This window comes from Macrosteles quadrilineatus, unplaced genomic scaffold (genome assembly GCF_028750875.1).
Source record: "Macrosteles quadrilineatus isolate MER2022 unplaced genomic scaffold, UCM_ALF_1.0 Scaffold_1__1_contigs__length_201487025, whole genome shotgun sequence".
In the NCBI taxonomy this organism is placed as follows: domain Eukaryota; kingdom Metazoa; phylum Arthropoda; class Insecta; order Hemiptera; family Cicadellidae; genus Macrosteles; species Macrosteles quadrilineatus.
Window position 1 is genome coordinate 196,348,865 of NW_026542594.1, and position 20,257 is coordinate 196,369,121.

The following is a 20,257-nucleotide window of genomic DNA, read 5'->3' on the forward strand; positions in this document are numbered from 1 at the left end:
TATTGGACTATCTGAATTTGTAAGGTTTTGCACACTTTCTAAAGGTGTAATAGGTTAGGATTCTGAAATGGTTATAGAACAAATTCACTTTTAGTAAATATTTATTTATTTATTACAGTAGAATATAGTAAATATATAAAAGAGAACAAATTCACATCAAACGACCACTTAAAGACAGCCAATCAAACAGTATGACTTGGCAGCGAAATAATGTTACAACATTTATTATTGGTAGATAATGTGTTTTGGTAATACATTACTTTGTATATTGCTAGAAGTTTTGGGCAGTTTTACATTGTGCTTTTACTATCACAACAACAAACACAGCCACACAAAACACTACCTTTGCAACCAAAACGTTAACATTTTGTGCTTTAAACTTAAGATAATAGCCAAAGATTAAAGCAGTTATTGTTGCTTAAAGTATCAGTTAGAGCATAATATACGCTAGATATTATTTATTTACACAACAGATATATGTATGGATACATTAGTATAGTGGTAGATATAATTCTTACACGATGGGCTTCTATCACACTTAAATATCCCTTCACAGAAGGAAAGTCGACATAAGGAACTAAAAAATAAATTTTGAATGGCAACACGTGTAATACTTAACATACATTTAAGCATTTCTTACTGAAGTAATACTGAGTTCTATTTCAGCTAGTTTGTAAGAAAAAACATGAAAAATAAGGAGATTGTTTATTGTTTTACAATCAATTGATTAATTTACAATCAAGTTTCATGCTTTACATTAGGCCTACTAAAACTAAATCATGCCTTTAAACTATTTTAGGTGCCGAATGGTGCAAAAACAAAATCTTTATACAAAATTAAACACTACTTCGATGTGATTTTAGTGGTATACATTACATAGGATACAAAATCATAACATAATTTGTCAAATGACTAGACAATGGTTTTTCAATTTTGATTTGGCCAATTGCAATATTACCCTAATTTTATGCATTCAACTAAAAATAATGAGTACATGAAAGAGTATGTGATGCAAAACGTAAGTAAAACCCTGATACAGTTACAAATTAGGCCTATTTCATTTTCACAAGAAATAGTACTTAGATTTAGTACCTATTTAACAACAATCAGGGTTGAATTGTAACAAAATGGTCAGGGTTTGGAAAAAAATATAAAAAATGCTAGTGACACTAAAAAGGCAAACTAAAAATCATCTGGGAAAAAACTTCTAAATAAAGTACTAAAATATATCAAAAATATCCTTTGAAAACTAGTTCTAGTTACTATCCATCTTCAACTAAAAAAGGGTTGTAAAAACTACATCAAAAACCTAATTACGATTTTGAGCCCACACCACATGGGCTTTAAAATTAATAGTTCCTTATGATTTTATCATTGTTCCTTAACCACAGGAAAATGGACTGATATGACACAACTATAAACATATCCAGTGCATAATGTAACAATATAATATTAAATACTATACATAAGATATAACAATAACATTGAAAGGGTAAATGAAACTAGTTTAGAAGGAATGAAATAAAAAAACCTATACAGTAATGTATCTACATAATACTATATACACTGATTGAGAGTGTTGTGGTCGGTTAAGTCGTTGAGCAGTACTGGAACCTGAAAATATTCAAGTATTAATGAAAATCACAATACTTGTAACTGTTCTTTTTTTTAGAAAAATATATTTTTTAATGTTAATTTTGATTTATAGACTAACGGTCATCCATAAATTTCATCAAACTTGCTTTCCCAATGACCTCTAAATATTTATGAAATATAGACGTTAACCGAAGAAAATACGGATTTAATTAGGTCCGCAGAAATTCATCACCTAAAAGTCTTATCCTTTGTGGGAGTAATTAATAGTTTCAAGCACTTTTTTGTTTGACCTTTTCTGTGCCTAATATTAAGTTAAGCTAGCAGAGCTTTATTACTCCCCCCCCAAAAAACTGTTGTATTTGTTGGCTATAAAACTTTTGTGAATGTCCATCAGAGTGAAGTGGAAAAACACAGGGAAGATTCATAACTCTTTGCTGTTAACAATCACTAACAGATACTTACCTAAAGGTAAGAATAGTTTAAAATATCCTTCCGAGATACATAGTTTCTTGTGAAGCTCCTTGGGATAGTTCAACAAACCCGAGCTTAGAATAAAACTCAAGCAAAGCTCTGTCTTGCGAACTGACCGGTACGTACACTCCAAACGAACCTGGTAATACAATGCGGAGAATTAGTACAAAGGCAATGTTCTCTACGCTCTATCTTTAAATATTAATATTTTTATTTGTGATAAGCTAAATCCAGATATGGTCAATTATAAAATATGGGCTTGGATCTTTGGTTTTGGATGTTATTCCCAGTTCCAGACGGAATTAGGATACACAGTAAAAAAACTAGTTAAAATTAACTAGGAATATTATTAAATCCACAGAAAGTTTTTCAAAAGGTAAATGTTTGATCTATTCAAAGATATATAGATAATTATCAAATATATTAAATGTTATTATATATTATTATGTGTTAGGAATGTTTAAGTCCCAAGAATACAGAAAAATTGTAGGGATGGTCAAGTCTCGAAATTTCGGGAAATTTTCAATCTCGTTACACGAGACGAGATTACTTTTTGGCCGAGATTTTTATCAAGACAATAAAAAAAAAAAAAAAAAATTAAAAACGCCTGCAGAAAGTCAATGCAATACCCGCAATACAGGAGCGTGTTGTAGTTGCGTTTCCTTTTCGAAGGCGTTCTTATTTAATTAATTCTTTTAATGTAAATATTACTTTCATTCTTTTAATGTAAATATTACTTTCATTATTTTAATAATATTACTTTAATAACATTTGAGAAGTTTTGTTAAGTGTAAGCAGTGTGAGGAATGTTTTATTACTATAAAAAAAGTCAAAACAAGTAACTATTTTATAAAAATTAATATTGCTTTTATTTTATGATTTATTTTATTTTAGGATAAGTTGAACTCTATCCTAACTGATATCACCATGTTTCCTAATCGTAGGCATTTTTAATAAGTTAGGCGTGATTAATAAAAAAATGTTATGCTGATGTTATTTAATGAAAGATTGTAAATATTCTTGCCTATTATTATTATTTTAGTATTTAAACAGTCATCTAACAATGTTACAAAATCAGGTAAAAATTTCGAACGTGCATTTCCCGTTGTGTATGAGAAGAGAAATCTCGTCTCGATCTCGTCTCGAAATTTTATGAGAAATAAAAAATCTCGTCTCGTCTCGAACTAAAAATCCAATCTCGTCCATCCCTAAAAAATTGTATACCCATTTTTCTTATGCAATTTAAATAACATGGCATTTTTTATGCTCGCAAAGTGTGCAACGCTATCGCAATTTATGTAACAATCGCAATAGTCAACTACTGAGTTAGTGCGAAATATTCACAATGTCACCACAATCATGAGAGATTATCATGATGTTGCTGTCATGAAAGAAAAAACTGCACTATTGTGCAAGATATTATTATGACGCTATGAAAAATTCTGGAACTGGCATCAAAAGTGTACTATATTTACCATTAGCCCTGAGGGCAGCCAGAAGACAGATGATAAGTCTCTTGGCCACAGACTGATCAAACACCGTAGACAGTAGTGAGCAAGACATCACGGAGGGGTGCTGTGTGTGTATAGAATCAGGAACATCCTCCAACATGGGCGAGTGGAACCACTTGATCATGTCCTAGACAAACATTACAACTGAGAGGTTTCCGAACATAAAAAATCAATTGTTTCATAAATTGGTATTAGTGTTTTATTCTGATCAAAATACACTCCAAATCTGGATAGAGTAAAAGGCTTCAGGGGTAATCTCAGCCATAAACAGTTTTCTAAATTAGCTTTCATTACAACCACAGCTGCACGTCAGGTAAAAACCAATTAGGGATGGAAGGGTTCAAAAAGAATTTTTTTGGGAGAAATATATCTCCAACCTCTTGAGCAGGACTAGATTTCATCCAAGATTTTCTTGGGTCAGGATTTGTTTTGGCTGTCAGCGATTTTGCCACAAATGTGAGTGATGACGATGATGTCTTTGTGACTGTGAGACACAATAATGTCTCCGCAATCACTGAAGGTGGTCACAATTTTGCCGAGATTGCAAGAGACAGTGATGATGTCTCGGCAATCACAGGAGACATTCATGATTTTTCTGATCGCGGGATACAGTGATGGTGTATACTATGGAAAACTTTATTGGCATTGGAGACCAGAAGATTTTGTAATATCTGAAAATACTCACATGTGTCACTCGCAACGTTGTTCGATGGGGCTATTCCAAACAAGCAATAAGGAGTTAAATTGAAACTTACCTCCTCTGGAGTAGACTTTTCAGAGGGAGCGGTCGCAGGATATTTCTGGCACATCTCGGGTAGCCAAGCTAGCCGTACCTTGCCGTAGAACTGTCTAGCGTCCAGGGCTGCCACTGCATACCCCACAATCCCCGTCTCATCCTCCACTATCATGCTCAGCTCAGGGCTCAGAGTGAGGAACGCACCAACCAGTCTAGACACCAATGAGTGCATGGTGAGTAAAATGTGTGTCCAAAGAGTAAGGTATAGAGGTAACACGCTTATGGGTACGATTTCGCCTCTAGTATGTCGGATCCGAACGGCAAGCAGTGTGTGGAAATTCCTATCCCACAAGGCCCAGGGGCATTCTCCACCATGAGCGTTGTAGTCCATGATGGCCAGGGAGGGTGGTGATGGACTTTGCCCTAGACACCACTTAAGTGTACCATTGAATGTTTCCTCTGTACCTTACTTCTCTGTGGTGTGTCTAAATACTGCAATTATACTCCCATTTTCTATTGTAAAGTTTGAATATGAATGACACGAATGTATTCTTATACCAAAATGTTTTTCTATTGCATGCTATAACATTTAAGTAAAAAAATTTATTATTTTCTTACTCCTGGACAACATTTTCAGATAACTACAAGCTAACCTGTGGTTGGCCAAGCAAGACGTTCTGAAACGACTGCACTCTCGAAGTAAAAACACAGTAGAATACATATTTCAAGGGCACTGATCACTTTGTAAGCCACTGAAAAACTTATAATCACTTGAACGTTTCGGTTTCTTTTTAATTTATTTTATTTTTATCGTTAACACCAGTGGAATTTTGTAAGGAATTATCATTAACATCCCAAATGTAGACTTAAAGATTGGAAGAAATCATTGAAAATATTTTATTCCAAAAATGCTGATTGGGATTAGTTGTAAACATGAGATTTCTACAAAATTACACTTAGTTTAAAACATATCCATCTGCGACATTCTAACCTGTCTGGTATGAGGTTAGGCAGAGCAGGACTAGAGAACATATAAGTCTTGCGGCAGACAGAGTATACTCCAGGTTCATCCTCCGGCAGGTAGGGACGGACTGTATAGATCTTGCTGCAAGGTACCTCTGGCGCTTTGTACACAAACAGGTCTGAACCTGCGTCCACTGGGATCAACCGCTACAAACACAATGGGACATGAGATACAAACACTTTTGCTTTTTAACTCTTTATAGTGAATTAGTTTATCAAAAATCAAATACAATACAATGTTTAGGGACAAAGTCTATAAAGAATTAAAATTTATTCATCACAGTATGTGAAACGCAAAGGAAAAGGCTGTTTTTTTTTTAACCTAGGCTACAAACATAGCAGGTTATTATTTCTGTAAGAGAAAAAGCTCAACACAGTTATTATGATGACCTAACCTCAAATGGTAACTAGGTGTGGAATTTTAACATAAAAGTTGCAATCAAAATTTGAAAGACCCATTGCTCTTGTATTTCTAGGTGTTAACCATTTTTAAATACATACTACATAGTAAATAATAGAAACAAGATACTTAATTACAACACGGGAACCCTTTTATCTTAATAAAACTTTATTACAAAATTACAAGGGAAACCTTTTCTCAATAAAACTTTGTTACAAGATTACATGGGAAACTTATTTTTCTCAACAACAAAAAAATGGTTTTTAATCAGACTTATTTAAATTTTTAAGGAAAATAGTGCATGATAGTATATTGAGCAAGTCTAACGACTCAGTTGACAACAAGCCTCAAAAAGGTGATAATATTCTTTGGAGATTTTTTAGGTTGTGGAGGTGACATAAGACTTTTCCATACAATAGAAATTTAATGGTTTGTGTAAGCCTAGATTGTAAAGGAACTCTATGGTTTGTATTTATAAATAACATTTAACTTTATCTTTAACAACAATAAAAAGCTTAATGGACTGCTTGAGGTAAAATCTAAACTATGGCCTTTAAAAAATAAAGCACCTTAAAATTAAGCCAACAATTCTAGTTTTAGAATGTAATTAGGTTTAAAATACTAAAAATTAAAGTGAATTCAGTGTGTTACTGCATTACACCAAGAACTCTTAAAACAGAAATTGACTCCATATCGTAACCTGACGGTAAAAACCATATGGCTGATTAAAGAATTTATTTTATTCTTATGACATAGAATTCAGCTATCTTATCTGAGGAAAATATGAGTCTGAGGACTTCTTCAAAGAATTTATCGTGACTAATACAAGAAGGTGTAGATGGAGTAAGTAAAAGCATCTAGCTAGCTTAGCTTTACCTTTCCGAAACAACTTCTACATCGGTTTTATAATATTTTGACACATTTTGTCATGAAAATATTTACCAACTACAGAAATAAACCATTTTATATCCAAAGAAAATGTGTTGTCGGATTGCTTAGTTCACTTGATACCTCACACTACCACAATATGTAGAAAGTTTTCAGTGATGGCTAAAAGTTGCAAACAGTTCAAGATGAACACTAGGTTCCATCATTCATCGGACTCATCATGAACTCCTTAACAAAACCAAATAAAAATAATAATTAAGTTAAACAAACCTAGACGGAGGATTTCGCCGGCTATCCAATCTAAAACAGAGACAGACAAAACATAGATAGCAAGACAAAACTGAAAATAAAAACCGCCACTTTCAACGCTGCTGCATTTTCTCTAATCAAAATTAATTGAGTGAACAAGATACGCATTAATTGTCCTTTTGTAGTAATCGTTTGTTGTAATTTATTTACCGAACATTCTATTACAGGTTTTATACTTGGATATTGTTTCCAAACAAAATGTCAGACAAATATTATGATTTAAGACACAAACAAGGCATTGCGTATGTGACAACCAACGTGTATCTTGTTGACTCGCGCACGCGTGCCGCCAGCGCGTCAGAGCTTGCGCGTACACAATTGTGTGCAATAGACTACCTACTTGCAGATCCGCTGTGAGGCCTCCCCTGAAAACCCAAGGTTCCTGGTCTCCGGACATGAAGCTTTCCTTCCAACCTTTGGAGAACCCTGAATCATGGAACCAAACTTTAATCAAACATTTGTAGCATTTCGATAAAACTCAAATTTTCAACATGTCTCAGTTTGTAAAATTAACTGATGAAATATTTGTACGTCTAATTGTAAAAAAAGGGTATGTTGCAGTAGAAAATTGTAATATGACGTTGTTTGTTTATGAAATAAAAAAATATTTGTTTTTGTTCATGTGGATATACTGTTTCTTCGTGATTATTTCAGTTAGGCCTATTAGTATATTTCCCATAGAGGAAAAATGAAATATCACAGGAGGCACCAAAAGTCTATTTTAAAATTAGTCTCTCAAAGTTTATTCTATAGAATTTATATTTTTTATCACTCCGTACAAAAGTAAATATTTTTGATAACAGCTGATATCAAAGAAAGTATTTTTTTTCCTAAGCTCTAATTTAGAACAAGGTAAAATGATCAGCTGATTTTCCTTGCTCTCAACTCAATCAGTTCTCCTTTTGCTCACTATGGGCCCTAGTGTTTGTTTACAATTTATTTCTAATATTAAAATCAGCTGATTTTACTGTTCAAAAATAAAAAATATGCACTAAAAGCACAATGAACATAACCTTGAACTTTAACTTATAATTGTCACATTGTTATGTAGGTTTGATATAAAGTTTTTGCTTTTAAAATAAAGTTAATTAGGGAATAATAGTTTTAATGTTTTAAATTTTACATAGGTTCTGTGAGAGTATTTTGGTGACATGATGAAAAGTATCGTTCATAACGTCAACCAAAAGTGATAACCTTTCACCTGTCCAATAATTATTCCTGTCCTTAACAAGGGGTTGTGTAAAAATGTTATTAGAGTAAAAAACCCTCTAAAGTTGTTTATCAAAATAATCAACGAAAACTGAAACATGTTTGAAAACTGAATAGTCTAGTTTAAAAAAAATCCATGACCTGTTTAACTTATTGCACAAAATTAAAAAGGAAATACATTACACTTATAAATCACCAATATCCACTGAAATATTTCCCTAGAGCACAAATGTAAATTACTATAAGTCAAGTTTCTAGAAGTACTAACTAGATAGAAATTCATAATTTCATGAAAACAAAGCATTAATGAGATTTATTGTAAATGTATGCGCCAGCGTTGACAAAACTCAAATATAAAACACTCTTTGATAGCTATGTAATTGAGTTTGAAATCAATAGAATCAATGGTTTTGGGCCAGAAAAATAACGCCTTAACGCAATCTGTTTGCAATACCCTTATGTTCGCACAGCGCAACCGTATGCAGCTCGTTAAATTACGCATCGTAAAGCCAATTCGCATTTGCCAGATTTTAGCGGCAAAACAAACCTAACAGTTAAACATAAAGATTACTTGACAGTAGTCATTACTGATCCGTAATCCCATTTAACTGTATTGCTTCCAACAAAAGTCAGGTCACCTGAAAACAGACACAAATGATCGGAAGGGCCTCTGGAATAAAACAAAATTAATGCACACACGCGCTTTGTTGATGAATCCCACCAGAGGTATAAGATAAGAACTGATAAGATCTATTACACTTCTACAGCAATTCCTTTGGAAGAAACGCAAATATTGTATAATACTTCCGTTTAAAACGTTGGAGTGAAATTTATTTCGAAAGGTAAACAAAGTAAACGTAGTTCAAATATATCAAAAATAAAACTTATTGTTTAAGAGATTCATCAATGTGTTTAATTTGTTATTACATTTAGAAATTCTATCGTGGAACTGAAAAAAATGACTACTTATTTTAAAGCTTCTGGTGAAATTCAGCACAAAAATCGCAATTTATATTTCGCCACGTATTGCCGCTCGCATCGCTACCGTCCCAAAACCATTGTTCCGCAGCCCAGCGCAGGCATTTATACTGAAAGTCTTACGCAGCGCTTATACTTAGGCAAAATACAAGTAGCTCGTACAGGTGTAGTTTCCCAGCGTGTAGTTAGATACCATCTGCGGAAATCGTCCCTTGGCTAGACAACAGAAAGCATACACAACCTATTAGTAAATGTTCTGATGCAGTTAAACCTGAGCAACATTTGACTACGTAACAAAAGATTTACAGCTTTAAGGTAAATCAACTTAATGTTGGTACAAATTTTGCTCAAATATTGTGAATGATAATTTGATAGTAATGGACAGATTCCAAAATTGATTGATTCCGATATAGAAATGTTATTCTCACTTTCGATTCAGAATGCGTTTCTCATTACAGACTAAACTACGATAGACGATGAATAAAAACAAAGCAAATTAGGTAAAGTAGGATTTATTAAATTACTGTAGAAACTATTTTGAAAAATTCAGCAAACTTTTTTAAACAGAGATAATAATAATCTATTAATTTTAAATTCCAATAAATCTTTTTAAGTGAGAAAGTTCATGAACAAAATTATAAGCAATTATTATTCTCATTTGACCAGAAGGATTCAAATAATAACTGTAGGTCTAGTTGTTTTAGACAGCAATCTCGCAATTGTGGAAGGCGTTTGCAAAAATCAATTAATTACTATGTAGCCGAGATAGCGATGGACATGTTGTTACCGCAAACGCAGGAGATGAGAAAAATTATTCCACAGTTGCAAGATATTCTTGAATGAGTAACGACTCTTCATAATCAAAACTCTAGGTTAATAAAAATTTATAATTTCTCGATATTCCTACCACTGACATAGATTTTTATCAACCAAGATTCAGAATCTGCCCATTTATAATATCTTAATCAATAAAAGATATTAAGAAGTGAACAAAGTAAAACAATAAATTTACCTGTTATCCTTTAAATTTATGTTTAGGCTAGATTAGAAAGTGAATTCCACTACAGTTAGTAAACTACTGTCAATTAGATTGCAATAAAATGAAAACCATTTTACTTTCTACAAAGTCCATAGAGCAAACTTGTATATAAATTTTAAGAACCATGTCCTAACACAAGAAAGGCTATTTTGTACCTAGACGTTTTCATTATTAATTTCAAAATAAATTATTTTTTTAATTTTTCAATTTGTTCAATCCATATGCTATATTTATTGGAAATTAGCACTATTAAATTTTAAAATCCAGGGGTTATTTACAAAGTATAAGTTATACAATAGAAGAAGAGGCCTGTTAAAAATTAAAGTGTACAGCTATCTTTCATTTCTGTTTAATTTTTGATAAAATTTTACATACAATTGCCTACAGTAATAATCAACATAAAGGTGACTACAGTATTACCTATTACTTATTGGTTCATAAACCAAATTTAAAAAAATTATTTAAACGTATAACTCTCCAACCAAAATAAAAATATGACGTTTCTGTAAAGGTCAGGCTTTTTATGGGTTTTGTAATGGATTGGTTTAACAGCAGGATTATATTACTGACCAAAGTTGATGAAAATGCACAAATAAACATAAAATATCTGGAACTACCAGATCCTTTCTCAGTACTAGCTCAAAAAATTCTGTTTGTGTGTTTATTTAAATGCATTTTATCTATTTTTGTCATTAAGGTAAGCCTGCTGTTAAACCTCAATACACAAAATCCTCTAAAAAAATATTTCATTGGTGATTACTTTTGCTTCAAGAATATCATTGTATTTTTCTAACATTGTATTTTTAAAATGTGTTAAATCCTAAGCATTTAGAATAGGTAAGTATGTTCAAGTAAGGTATATTGAAATAAAAACTTAATTATCACAGCAAATTCGTTTAGCTACTTTTAAAATCAAAAGTTTGTTGCACAAGACTTTTATTCCCATAAAATCCAAAGCCCATTGATTAGTAAGACACCCTACTCAACCGTTAGGAAAATATAGTTTTGTATTTTCATCTACACGCAAAATTTCAAGGCAAAATTTAGTCCAAAGGAAAAGAAGGAAAGTGGGGTTAGGTTAGGTTAGGGGGAAACTCACCTAACCACTTGATGTAAGAGTTAAGCAGTGAAATGACCCCTCTCATGTCCCAAACGTAGGGATACAAGTCATACAACAGCTCTCGGTTGTGGGCGAACGTGAGCCGCTGGAACAGACGGTTGACACTTTGACTCATCTCTTCTAGTTTAGCTGCTCGTTCGTGCCATTCTTGTATCTGCAAAAATAAAATACCATGAAATGTTATCGATAAGCTTCAGCGGTCAACGTAAACTTTTGAATCCAGATCTTCAAGAGATGACCACTTAAATTGAACTGCCAAAAAGACTTCCCTATGTTTTGGATGCGTTGCAGCGATCCTTCAGGCCAATTACTGTTAGTGTTTATTTCTCAATAGAATAATCAATGGATAAACGTTAACATTCCATAATGGCCTAAGGCTAAAATCAGGTGTTATATCGAGGAAATCAATATTTTTGGAGCTATTTATGATTACGATTTATGAGAGGACATTTCTCTTCAATCTACTCTCTTAAGAGGTCCTATTACGACTAAATGTCTGTGTTATTTTGTTGTGTATTAAGTATAACTTGGTATAATATGGACACTAATTTTTCTGTCGATAGGCCACACTTTTTTACTTTGGGTCGGGTTAGGTAAAAATGCTGGTTTACCTAGGAGTATTTTATTTTTTTAACATCAATTGCAATACTAAAATTGGTCTATACATAATTATGTAGGGCCTACATGATCTCCCCCATATGACGGTAAAATATTGAATATCGTCTATGGTCACGACAATCTCTTGAACATTTTCAGAAGTCAAAATGAAATTTAGAACATCCACGGTCAAGGAAAAATCATAAACATGATCCGCAGTTACGGCAAAATTGTGAACATTCCCCACAGTCAGAGAGAAATCAGGAACACATTCTGCTACAAGTCTCTTTCAAATACAAGTTATAGTGCAATCGTAAACGTTTTTCGCTGTCATGGCAAAACCAAGAACATCTTCAGCAGTCACCACATCATTGTCTCCAACAGTCGCAGCAACGCTGTAAACATCACAGAAATTTTCAATCGCACATCTCTGCAGATGTTTTCTATCATAACAGCTCTTGCAAAAGAGCCGCCGTCTACTTAATCTGCCTTGATCCGAAAATTATTTCTGACCCAAACCGATCTTTCAAAGCCAACTGCTGAACCAACCTAACTTGAAAAAATATCAGGGACTTGCATACTCCTAATATTTTCTGCTTTGCCAAAATACCCTTTTTCAAAATATTTTAGAAACTTTTAAATTTCTGGCATACTGTACCTCAGGTGTTGTCTCGGAAGTTTTGGCGTTTTGCAGGGTAATGAGATGAGCGTTAGACTTGAGCCAGTTAAACTCCTGTAACAGCTGGACTCCCTGACTGCCGTGCTCGAAAGGCAAGTAGAACAGATCACACAGCAGAGCCAAGTCCTCCAGAGTCAACTCCTTGTCTGCATCTCTAGGTCTCTCGTCACTGCTGCGTTAAAAACCGCACATATTAGTTAAAAACTGTATTTTCATGTCATAATTCATAATATTTTACTTCAACAAAAATATATGTCTAGATACTATTAAGATTGAAAGAATTACTGGATTTGTCAAATGTAAAGTAGGTACTTGCAAATATTACGTTGAAATACAAGCGAAAATAAAAAAAAAACTTACCTCTCGAGATTAGATTCTGAAACTGGTTCAACTTGCATCGTCATACTGCTGGAACTACTTAATCCTCCAGACCCCTACAATATCAAACAAAATTATTGTAAAGTACAATGTTGTATTTTTACAATAGGTAAATAAGTACTAACTTTCATAATTGAAGATATTCATTTTTCTCCTTCTACAACCTGCAAGGACATACATAGTTAAAGATTACTACTGAAGAAGGAGCTAGTAGCTCAAAAAATTATGTTTATGTGTTTATTTGTGCTATTCATCTATTTATTTTTGTCAGTAAGGTAAACTGTTCAACCTATCCATTAAAAAATCATACAACTCAACTCATGTTAATTTTAGCTTGGACCACTAATTAAAAGCCCAATGTTAAGAACAGCTGGACAGAGTTCCAAGTAGGGCACACTATGTCCACTCATCCTTGAGCTATATTACAGTCAACCTCTTATTAAGTGATAACCAAACATCGTGTTCTCTTACAGAGTTGTTGTCCATGGGCACATCTTGTGTAGGTGTGGCTTTGATGTGAGCCGGAGAGTTGGTTGGAGTAGAGTTGCAGTCCATCGGTTCGCTCATCACTTTGCTCTCGGATATCAGAGAGTTCATCACTATGGGACAGTTGCTCACCGGTTGCATCAAGCTCTCGTTGCCGTTCACCTGATCATGTAAATCCATAATGTTAAATATAGTATAAGACTAGTTTGATTAAAAAGTGTGCTTGAACTGAGAACCTAAAATAGTTAAACTAATCTTTTCTTTAACCCTATCCCACTTAAAAAACACAAGCAACTCTAGTAAAATGATTAGGCCCTAATGTATTTCTAGTAGGGATTTACAAGTCCCAAAATTTAAAGAAATTTCCAGGAAAAAGATATACTATGAAATACTTGTCAATAACCATACCGTGGAGCAAACTTCAGCAAGTGCTTGTAGTTGGTTGGTGTTCTGTTGGCCAGCCGAGGCAGCAGTGTTGGTCGTGGTAGTGACGGACATACAGGTGTTGACGGATGGTATGATAACTGGCAGCGGCAGTGGGAGTGGCAACGCAGGTTGTGGCTTGGTGATCGGACCCCACGCTTGCTTGACTCGTCTAAACTCCGGAAGCCACTCTTGTATGGCGTTGCGCAGAGCTCTCCGAGGGTGGTACATGTTGGCTGGCAGAGAGGTGGGAACGTCCTCTCCCACCCCTCCATCCTCCGTCTCTGTCTCTAGCTTGATGTCAGCTGATACTGTGTCGTCTGCAACATCACATTAAAATGTCAGCTGATATTGTCTGCAGAATCACACATGACAGGTGATAATGCATTGACATCTGCGACTTTACATCAACATGGCAGCCTTCTCTGTTGTCTGTGATTCAATAGGCTAGTATTTTATCATGATTATTTACATGTCTCATTATTAATATTATTGCATAAGTAGGGTGTCACAATAAACCAGTAAAATGTATTTGTATTAGGTAGTGGGAGTAATGAGTCACACTGAAAACACAGCAATATCTTTACATTCTCATGAAATATAAAAGCAGACTAGTCATTTTCATTTTACAGTATTATTTTCAATCGCACACAATTTTTTTTTAATTATTAAATTGAAAATATTGTCTACTTGGAATGTATCTTGTAAAGCTGTGTTGCCTTCTCTTTAACCAAGGCCATCATACAAACCGAGGTTATACTATAATCCAGGCTTATCTCGTTTAGCCATTTAGTAAAGAAAAAACAACAATGTAAACTAGGTAAATACTTACTGATGTCTCGTTTTCCGTCCACATTACATCTAGACCACTGAGCGAGTGTGTGAATCGCTACAAAGTTGGCTCCGAACTCACAGTTGGGGTTGGTAAGAACCCCTCTCAGTTTGGGGATGAGGTCGGGTGACCGCCCCTGGTAAGGGCCCAGGAATACTCTTTTTTGGTCGTAATCGTTGGCGTGCAAGTTGTCCCATATGAGCGGTGGCCGCTTTAACACGTCCGTGATCTCTTCGATCGATTCCACACTGATCACTCTTGAAATTACTTTGTTGCCTAAAACAACATTGAGATTATGAGTTGATGTCTATTGTACAAGCATAGGTACCAACTATTTTACAGAAACAACTTTACTCATAGCATATTTTTCAGTAAGAATAAGAATTGATAAGGAAATCTCATTAAAAAGCCAATTGTATGGCCTATAATATGCTAGACTTTATTTTGAGTGTGCCTACTGATTAGCACACAAAATTAGCAATAAAGATTCTAACCTGTCCACATAATGTCAATCTCCGGTGCAAGTTTAGATCCTAGAGTGTTCAGGTACTCAGAGTTAGACACATTGGGCATAGCTCTAGCAGCGCAGTATTGTGTCGGACAGATCATGAATCTCGGTTGACCCAAGTGCTGGTAGATGTCATTGGTAACTGAGACCTGAAAGCCAAAATGTCCAGTTAAATACTACTGTAGTTATGAGTTTAAATAAAATCTAAATACCATAAAAAGTGCAAGCTAGGCAAAACATATGCTAGGCCTACTTATGGTAAATTAAGGCTTATATAAAATTAAACGAGATGTTCTCAGCGATAATAATTCAGATAACCTAAGCCTAACTACAAGAGCCTGTGTGTAGACACCCACTTAAGTCACATTCAGTTCTTAATTGCCAGTCTAATGAGGACTAAACTACAGCCCACATGAAAGCTTGCAAGATTGATGTAAACTTAACCCACTAGTGAAATCTTCTAAAATATTAAACCTCCAGTCAAGTAAAAAATGAGTTTAAATAGTCTTGATTCCATAAAAAAATGAGTTAGGCCTAGGCCTACCTACTAAAAGCCTTACATTTACATTTTTGTTATCTAATGGTTTAAGCAATAAATCATTCTGATACAAGAAGCTGTGAGAACATGAGATGAATCCAGTTCTTAGAGAAGAACCAAATGAAAATTATATAGGCTACTAAGCTTTGCAAAAGTTGTAGGGCTATGTAATTCAGGTTCTCCATCTTACTCCAAAGCGAAGTAAGAGTGAGATCGAGACTGTATTTAAGGATTTCAAACTAAATTTGAAATAATTTAAATTTTTCTAAAGACGTAAACAGTTTTGAATCTAATAACATATGGAAACCCAAAATGTTAAAGACAACCTAATTAGATTTCAACACATAAGTTACCTGAGCGTGGGCAAACGACTGAAAAACCTCCTTATCAGCTTCAGACATTTCTGGTTCGATATCGTCGAACAGCAGAGCGAATGCATTGCAACCAAACTGGGAGACTTGTTCCAGCTTGCGCTTTAGAGCCGCGACTTCCTTCACACTAGAGTACGTTATGTCTAGTCCAGGTGATAATGCGTAGTAGAAGTGAATGCCGTTATCTCGCGCTGCACTGATCAGTCCCGTGAGGTGTTCAGCTTCTTCTACAGTGTACAGTTCTCGCCAGTACGCTCTATGTTTGTAGTCATCCTTCGGGGCATATAGGTACGAGTCCATTCCCCATTTTTTCATTCTGAAAAAAAGAGAATACAGTTAGACATTTGGTATGTTAAAGTAGGAAGCTTTCACAAATACACTCATGGTGAATCAAATATCTACGTTACCTAAATTATTAATTTAGGCTAGAATTCATATTAAATTTATATAGCCTATAACAAGTTCAATAAAAATTTAGATAGGTAGTTTATCTTAAATCTGCTCAGGACAAAATACCGTAGGTCTTACAGTAGAAAACCCCTCATATCCGACCATGACGGGACTGGGCCATGGTTGGAACGGCCAGAAGGTCGGATATCGGGAGAATAACCTGCAGTCTCCGCGATTACAGTAATCGTCTTCCCCAACTGCGGCACGGTGGCTCCTTTTTTGGCAACAGTGCTGATCGTATGCCGCGATAACGCAACATCCGCGATTGGCCTTTCAGTTAACCGGTTGTGTCCGGTGTTAAATTGCCCCAGACAGGACACAATAGACAGTCATACGCTAGGTCGGATATTCCGAGCAGTTGGTTATTCTGAGGTCGGATATGAGGTGGTTTTCTTACTGTAGTTTATTTACAAAAGCTCTTTGAGGTAACTTATTAAAAATAAGCTACTAAAAGTATGGATATGGTTATGTTTAAAAGTTTTTAAAGATGGCCTAGGCCTAGGCCTACTTACTTTTGGAACAAATCTTTCCTTTGATCTGTAGTCCATGGTCTACCGTAAAAACCTGTAACAGAAAAAAAAGTTAAGTAACTAACTTATGAAGATAAAGTCCCGTTTATCCAGATTATTAACTTAATTGTGAGGATACAAATTACCAAATAGGCTATATCTATTAAAGTAATGGTTATCTTTCTGAGAATATATGTCTACCTGACATTCACATGGGCACCGATCTTGACAAGCCCCAGTAATAAGTTAATAACTTAGAGCTGCATTCGTTAACTTACTGTGTTTGGCTACCATACAATGGAAAATTATAGGCCTAGCAACTTTGCCCTACTAACTGCTTCCAAGCAGAACGACCACTAAGGGCACTGTGAGACCTTGAACTCAAAGTGAACATATTAAAATTGTGCTAAGTTAGAGTACGGTACCTTACCTAAGTTATGCATTGTGCACAACAGCTACAGCATAAAAAATTTGATTGCTAACTGACAAGCACCCAAGTCCAGTACATTTGAATGTTAAGTTAAAAAGGAGACGCAAGTTATTAAGTCCACTCAATAGGATGCCCTGTTTGAGTCAATAGACTACTTAACGAGGGAAGTCTCCTAACTTTATCCAACTTGTCATAACTTATAGGCATGAATAAATTACAGGGTACCCGAACATATACAGTCACATCGCAGGTCGGGAACAGGTAGGCCTACCCTAACTTACATTTTTTTATTTATTAAGTTAATAAGTTTAAGCATAAGTTTAGGCCTCCCTATCAATTAAACATTAAAATAGTTTGTTCTTCATAATCGATCTTGGTGACATTTACGAGTTATCTAGGCCTATTGGATTTGATTCTACAGTAGAACGTCAGTTAGTACTATACAAAGCTCAGTCACCGGATTGCCTAAGGCTAGGTATACACTTCATGTATGATTTTAATCTCGGATCCCATAGTAAAAAATACTAGAATAGTAGGTCATTTGTAACAAATACCCCCGCTGCAGCAAACCTGCAGACTAAGCACATTTCCATTTGCCTGAACACTAAAGGTCTCCTTAAAAATATCACATTTATTCCCTATTTAAATAGCATCAGTAACGAGTAGCCTACAACAGTTTGCTGCAACAGGGAGGGTAAAAAGGTGTTTTTTTTTTTTGTGAAATGTTAATAGGTACCGGTAGTTTAGTAGGTACCTATGAAATTAATGCATTTTCCAAATTTGATCAAAATATGCTCATAAACAAGCAAACTAGGCTATAACAGTTTACAATTTTCTCCATAAAAATAACATGAAAATTTTAAATTTAACACTTTTTTAGAATTTTCTCCCTAACCACTGGGCATACAACAATACTTCAATAAGTTATATAGGCTATACTAAATTGTTTTTTTTTTTTTAACTCTACAAAATGGTTGGGAAAGAAATTCCAAAATTTTAGCCTATGTTATTGGGGTCAAAAATGGGAAAAACCAATTTTTACCCCATAAACCCCTGTTCCCATAGTCCGATCATGCTGGTTCGCGAACTCATTCAAATAAACGTAGGTTTACACTTTTGTACCAAATTTCATCAAAATCGGATGATTTTTGCTCGAGTTATCGCGCTAACGGACACATACAGTAGAACCACTTTAATCCAAACTAATTGGGACCGGGGGTAGTTCGGATTATTGAATAGTTCGGATTACAGAACATAGGCTATTGTTGTTTTTATATAACAATATCTATAGGCCTAAGTTTAGGCCTAATGTAGCTGAAATGGCTCTTAAGTTAATTGTTACAGGAAAAGTGAAAAAATGCTTTATAAATTAAAATACAGTGGTTTATTTGGGTACAGTTTCTTAACTGAGCTATGCTAATATTGATTGAAACTATCGATTCGATTAGTAAACCTTCGTGCGATTTTTTAACCATAAAAAAAAAATATGGTTTGGTTGGTTAGCCTAGGTTATGATAGTTTTATTTTATAATAGGCCTAGATATATTTAAAAATATTGATTTTTTATCAATATTTTCAATTCCATAGTTTCAACCAATATTAGCATAGCCCAGTTAAGAAACTGTACCCGTTTATTTAATACAGTAGTAAACATAGGGAATAAACATGACTGTACATAACAATAGAAACAATTACGGTGCGTAAGTAGGCCTATACAATAAATAACTATTCTGTAACTTCAATGAGGCGTTCGGATTAGTGGACGTTCGGATTACAGAGGTTCTACTATAAATATATATGAATTTGAACGGATGGTGTTTTTGGCCTCTAGGGACCTCAAAACGAAAAAGTAAATCGGTTCCGGGTCCAGGTCTTACCATGAGTAGGTACTACGGTATTATTCCCTATATGGGAAATTCGCTAAAACATAATACATAGCAAAGAGTGATCACAAACAAGCTGATTCAACTAGTAGCCCTATTTATGTCTTAGTCTAAGCCTCCTAGGCTGTAGGCCTACTTTACCTTCAACAACACCACAAATAAAGTTCCCATTTTTAGTGTTTAAGTTATCAATTGGTGTTCCGTTTTCACTCATTTTCTCACAACTATGTAAACAAAAACACTGATGATGATGAACACTTATCAAGCGATTATAATTCCTTATAAAAAGAGTTTTTATCTGATATATAATTACATTTACTGAGCACCATAAAAAAACGAGCCCTCTACGAATGTTATTAAAAAATAACAAACTAATCTGTTTCCGTATAACTTTGGAATTAAAGCAGCGTAAACTCATACAATTCTATTCCATCTATCCACCACTCGTAAAATCTTAACTTTTATAAAATTAATGATCAAATTGGAAATGGGATGACAATATTGGCGATGGCAGATGTCGAGTCGACGACTATATTATTCAAGATGGCTGGCGTTGTCGTTGTCTGTCAGTTGTCGTTGAACGTTGAAATGCGTGTAGTAAATTAGGAAAATTTTAGAGATTGAATTGTCATACTATAAAAAGTTGGTGTTCCATGTTTCCTAGTTTTGATTTAAACAAAGCTATTACTAATTACCGTATTACTACAAACTATTGGTGGGTTTTTATTGATAAATCTACGGCTGTATAATGTTAAAAATTCATGTAGAACATTACCATAGATCATTAAATTGTATGTAATATAATAGATAAAACATACTCCTCAAGTATATTAGGTATTTATTGGTGCACTACTAGCTTTTGTACCCGTGCTTTGCAACGGGAATAGGACACA

At 34.4% G+C, this 20,257-nt stretch overlaps 1 protein-coding gene across 4 annotated transcripts; it reads right to left on the reverse strand.

Moving 5' to 3' along the window:
• Nucleotides 1-94: 94 nt before the first annotated feature.
• On the reverse strand, nucleotides 95-19,901 carry LOC128993438 (protein O-GlcNAcase). 4 transcript variants are annotated; one of them, XM_054417347.1, is made up of 17 exons: nucleotides 19,506-19,901; nucleotides 17,055-17,106; nucleotides 16,075-16,408; nucleotides 15,170-15,332; nucleotides 14,676-14,951; nucleotides 13,829-14,163; nucleotides 13,406-13,582; nucleotides 12,917-12,990; nucleotides 12,536-12,725; nucleotides 11,260-11,434; nucleotides 9,284-9,337; nucleotides 7,275-7,360; nucleotides 5,306-5,484; nucleotides 4,334-4,526; nucleotides 3,543-3,705; nucleotides 2,059-2,206; nucleotides 95-1,614 (listed from the first exon to the last, which is right to left on the reverse strand). In XM_054417347.1, the coding sequence occupies exons 1-16, from the start codon at nucleotides 19,780-19,782 to the stop codon at nucleotides 2,076-2,078; spliced, it is 2,859 nt and encodes a 952-aa protein (XP_054273322.1). In that variant the 5' UTR covers nucleotides 19,783-19,901; the 3' UTR covers nucleotides 95-1,614; nucleotides 2,059-2,075. The 4 variants fall into 4 exon arrangements, 3 of the variants coding, with proteins under 3 accessions (XP_054273322.1, XP_054273313.1, XP_054273330.1); XM_054417338.1 differs by having other exon boundaries at nucleotides 12,536-12,728; XM_054417355.1 differs by lacking the exon at nucleotides 9,284-9,337 and having other exon boundaries at nucleotides 12,536-12,728.
• Nucleotides 19,902-20,257: the final 356 nt, after the last annotated feature.

Coding starts and splice junctions, on each gene's coding strand:
- LOC128993438 (XM_054417338.1), bottom strand. CDS start 19,782: ATGAGTTTACGCTGCTTTAATTCCAAAGTTATACGGAAACAGATTAGT. Junction 13,583..13,828: donor TTGCTGAAGTTTGCTCCACG/GTATGGTTATTG, acceptor TTACATGATCAG/GTGAACGGCAACGAGAGCTT. Junction 4,527..5,305: donor CCTAACCTCATACCAGACAG/GTTAGAATGTCG, acceptor ATTGGTGTCTAG/ACTGGTTGGTGCGTTCCTCA.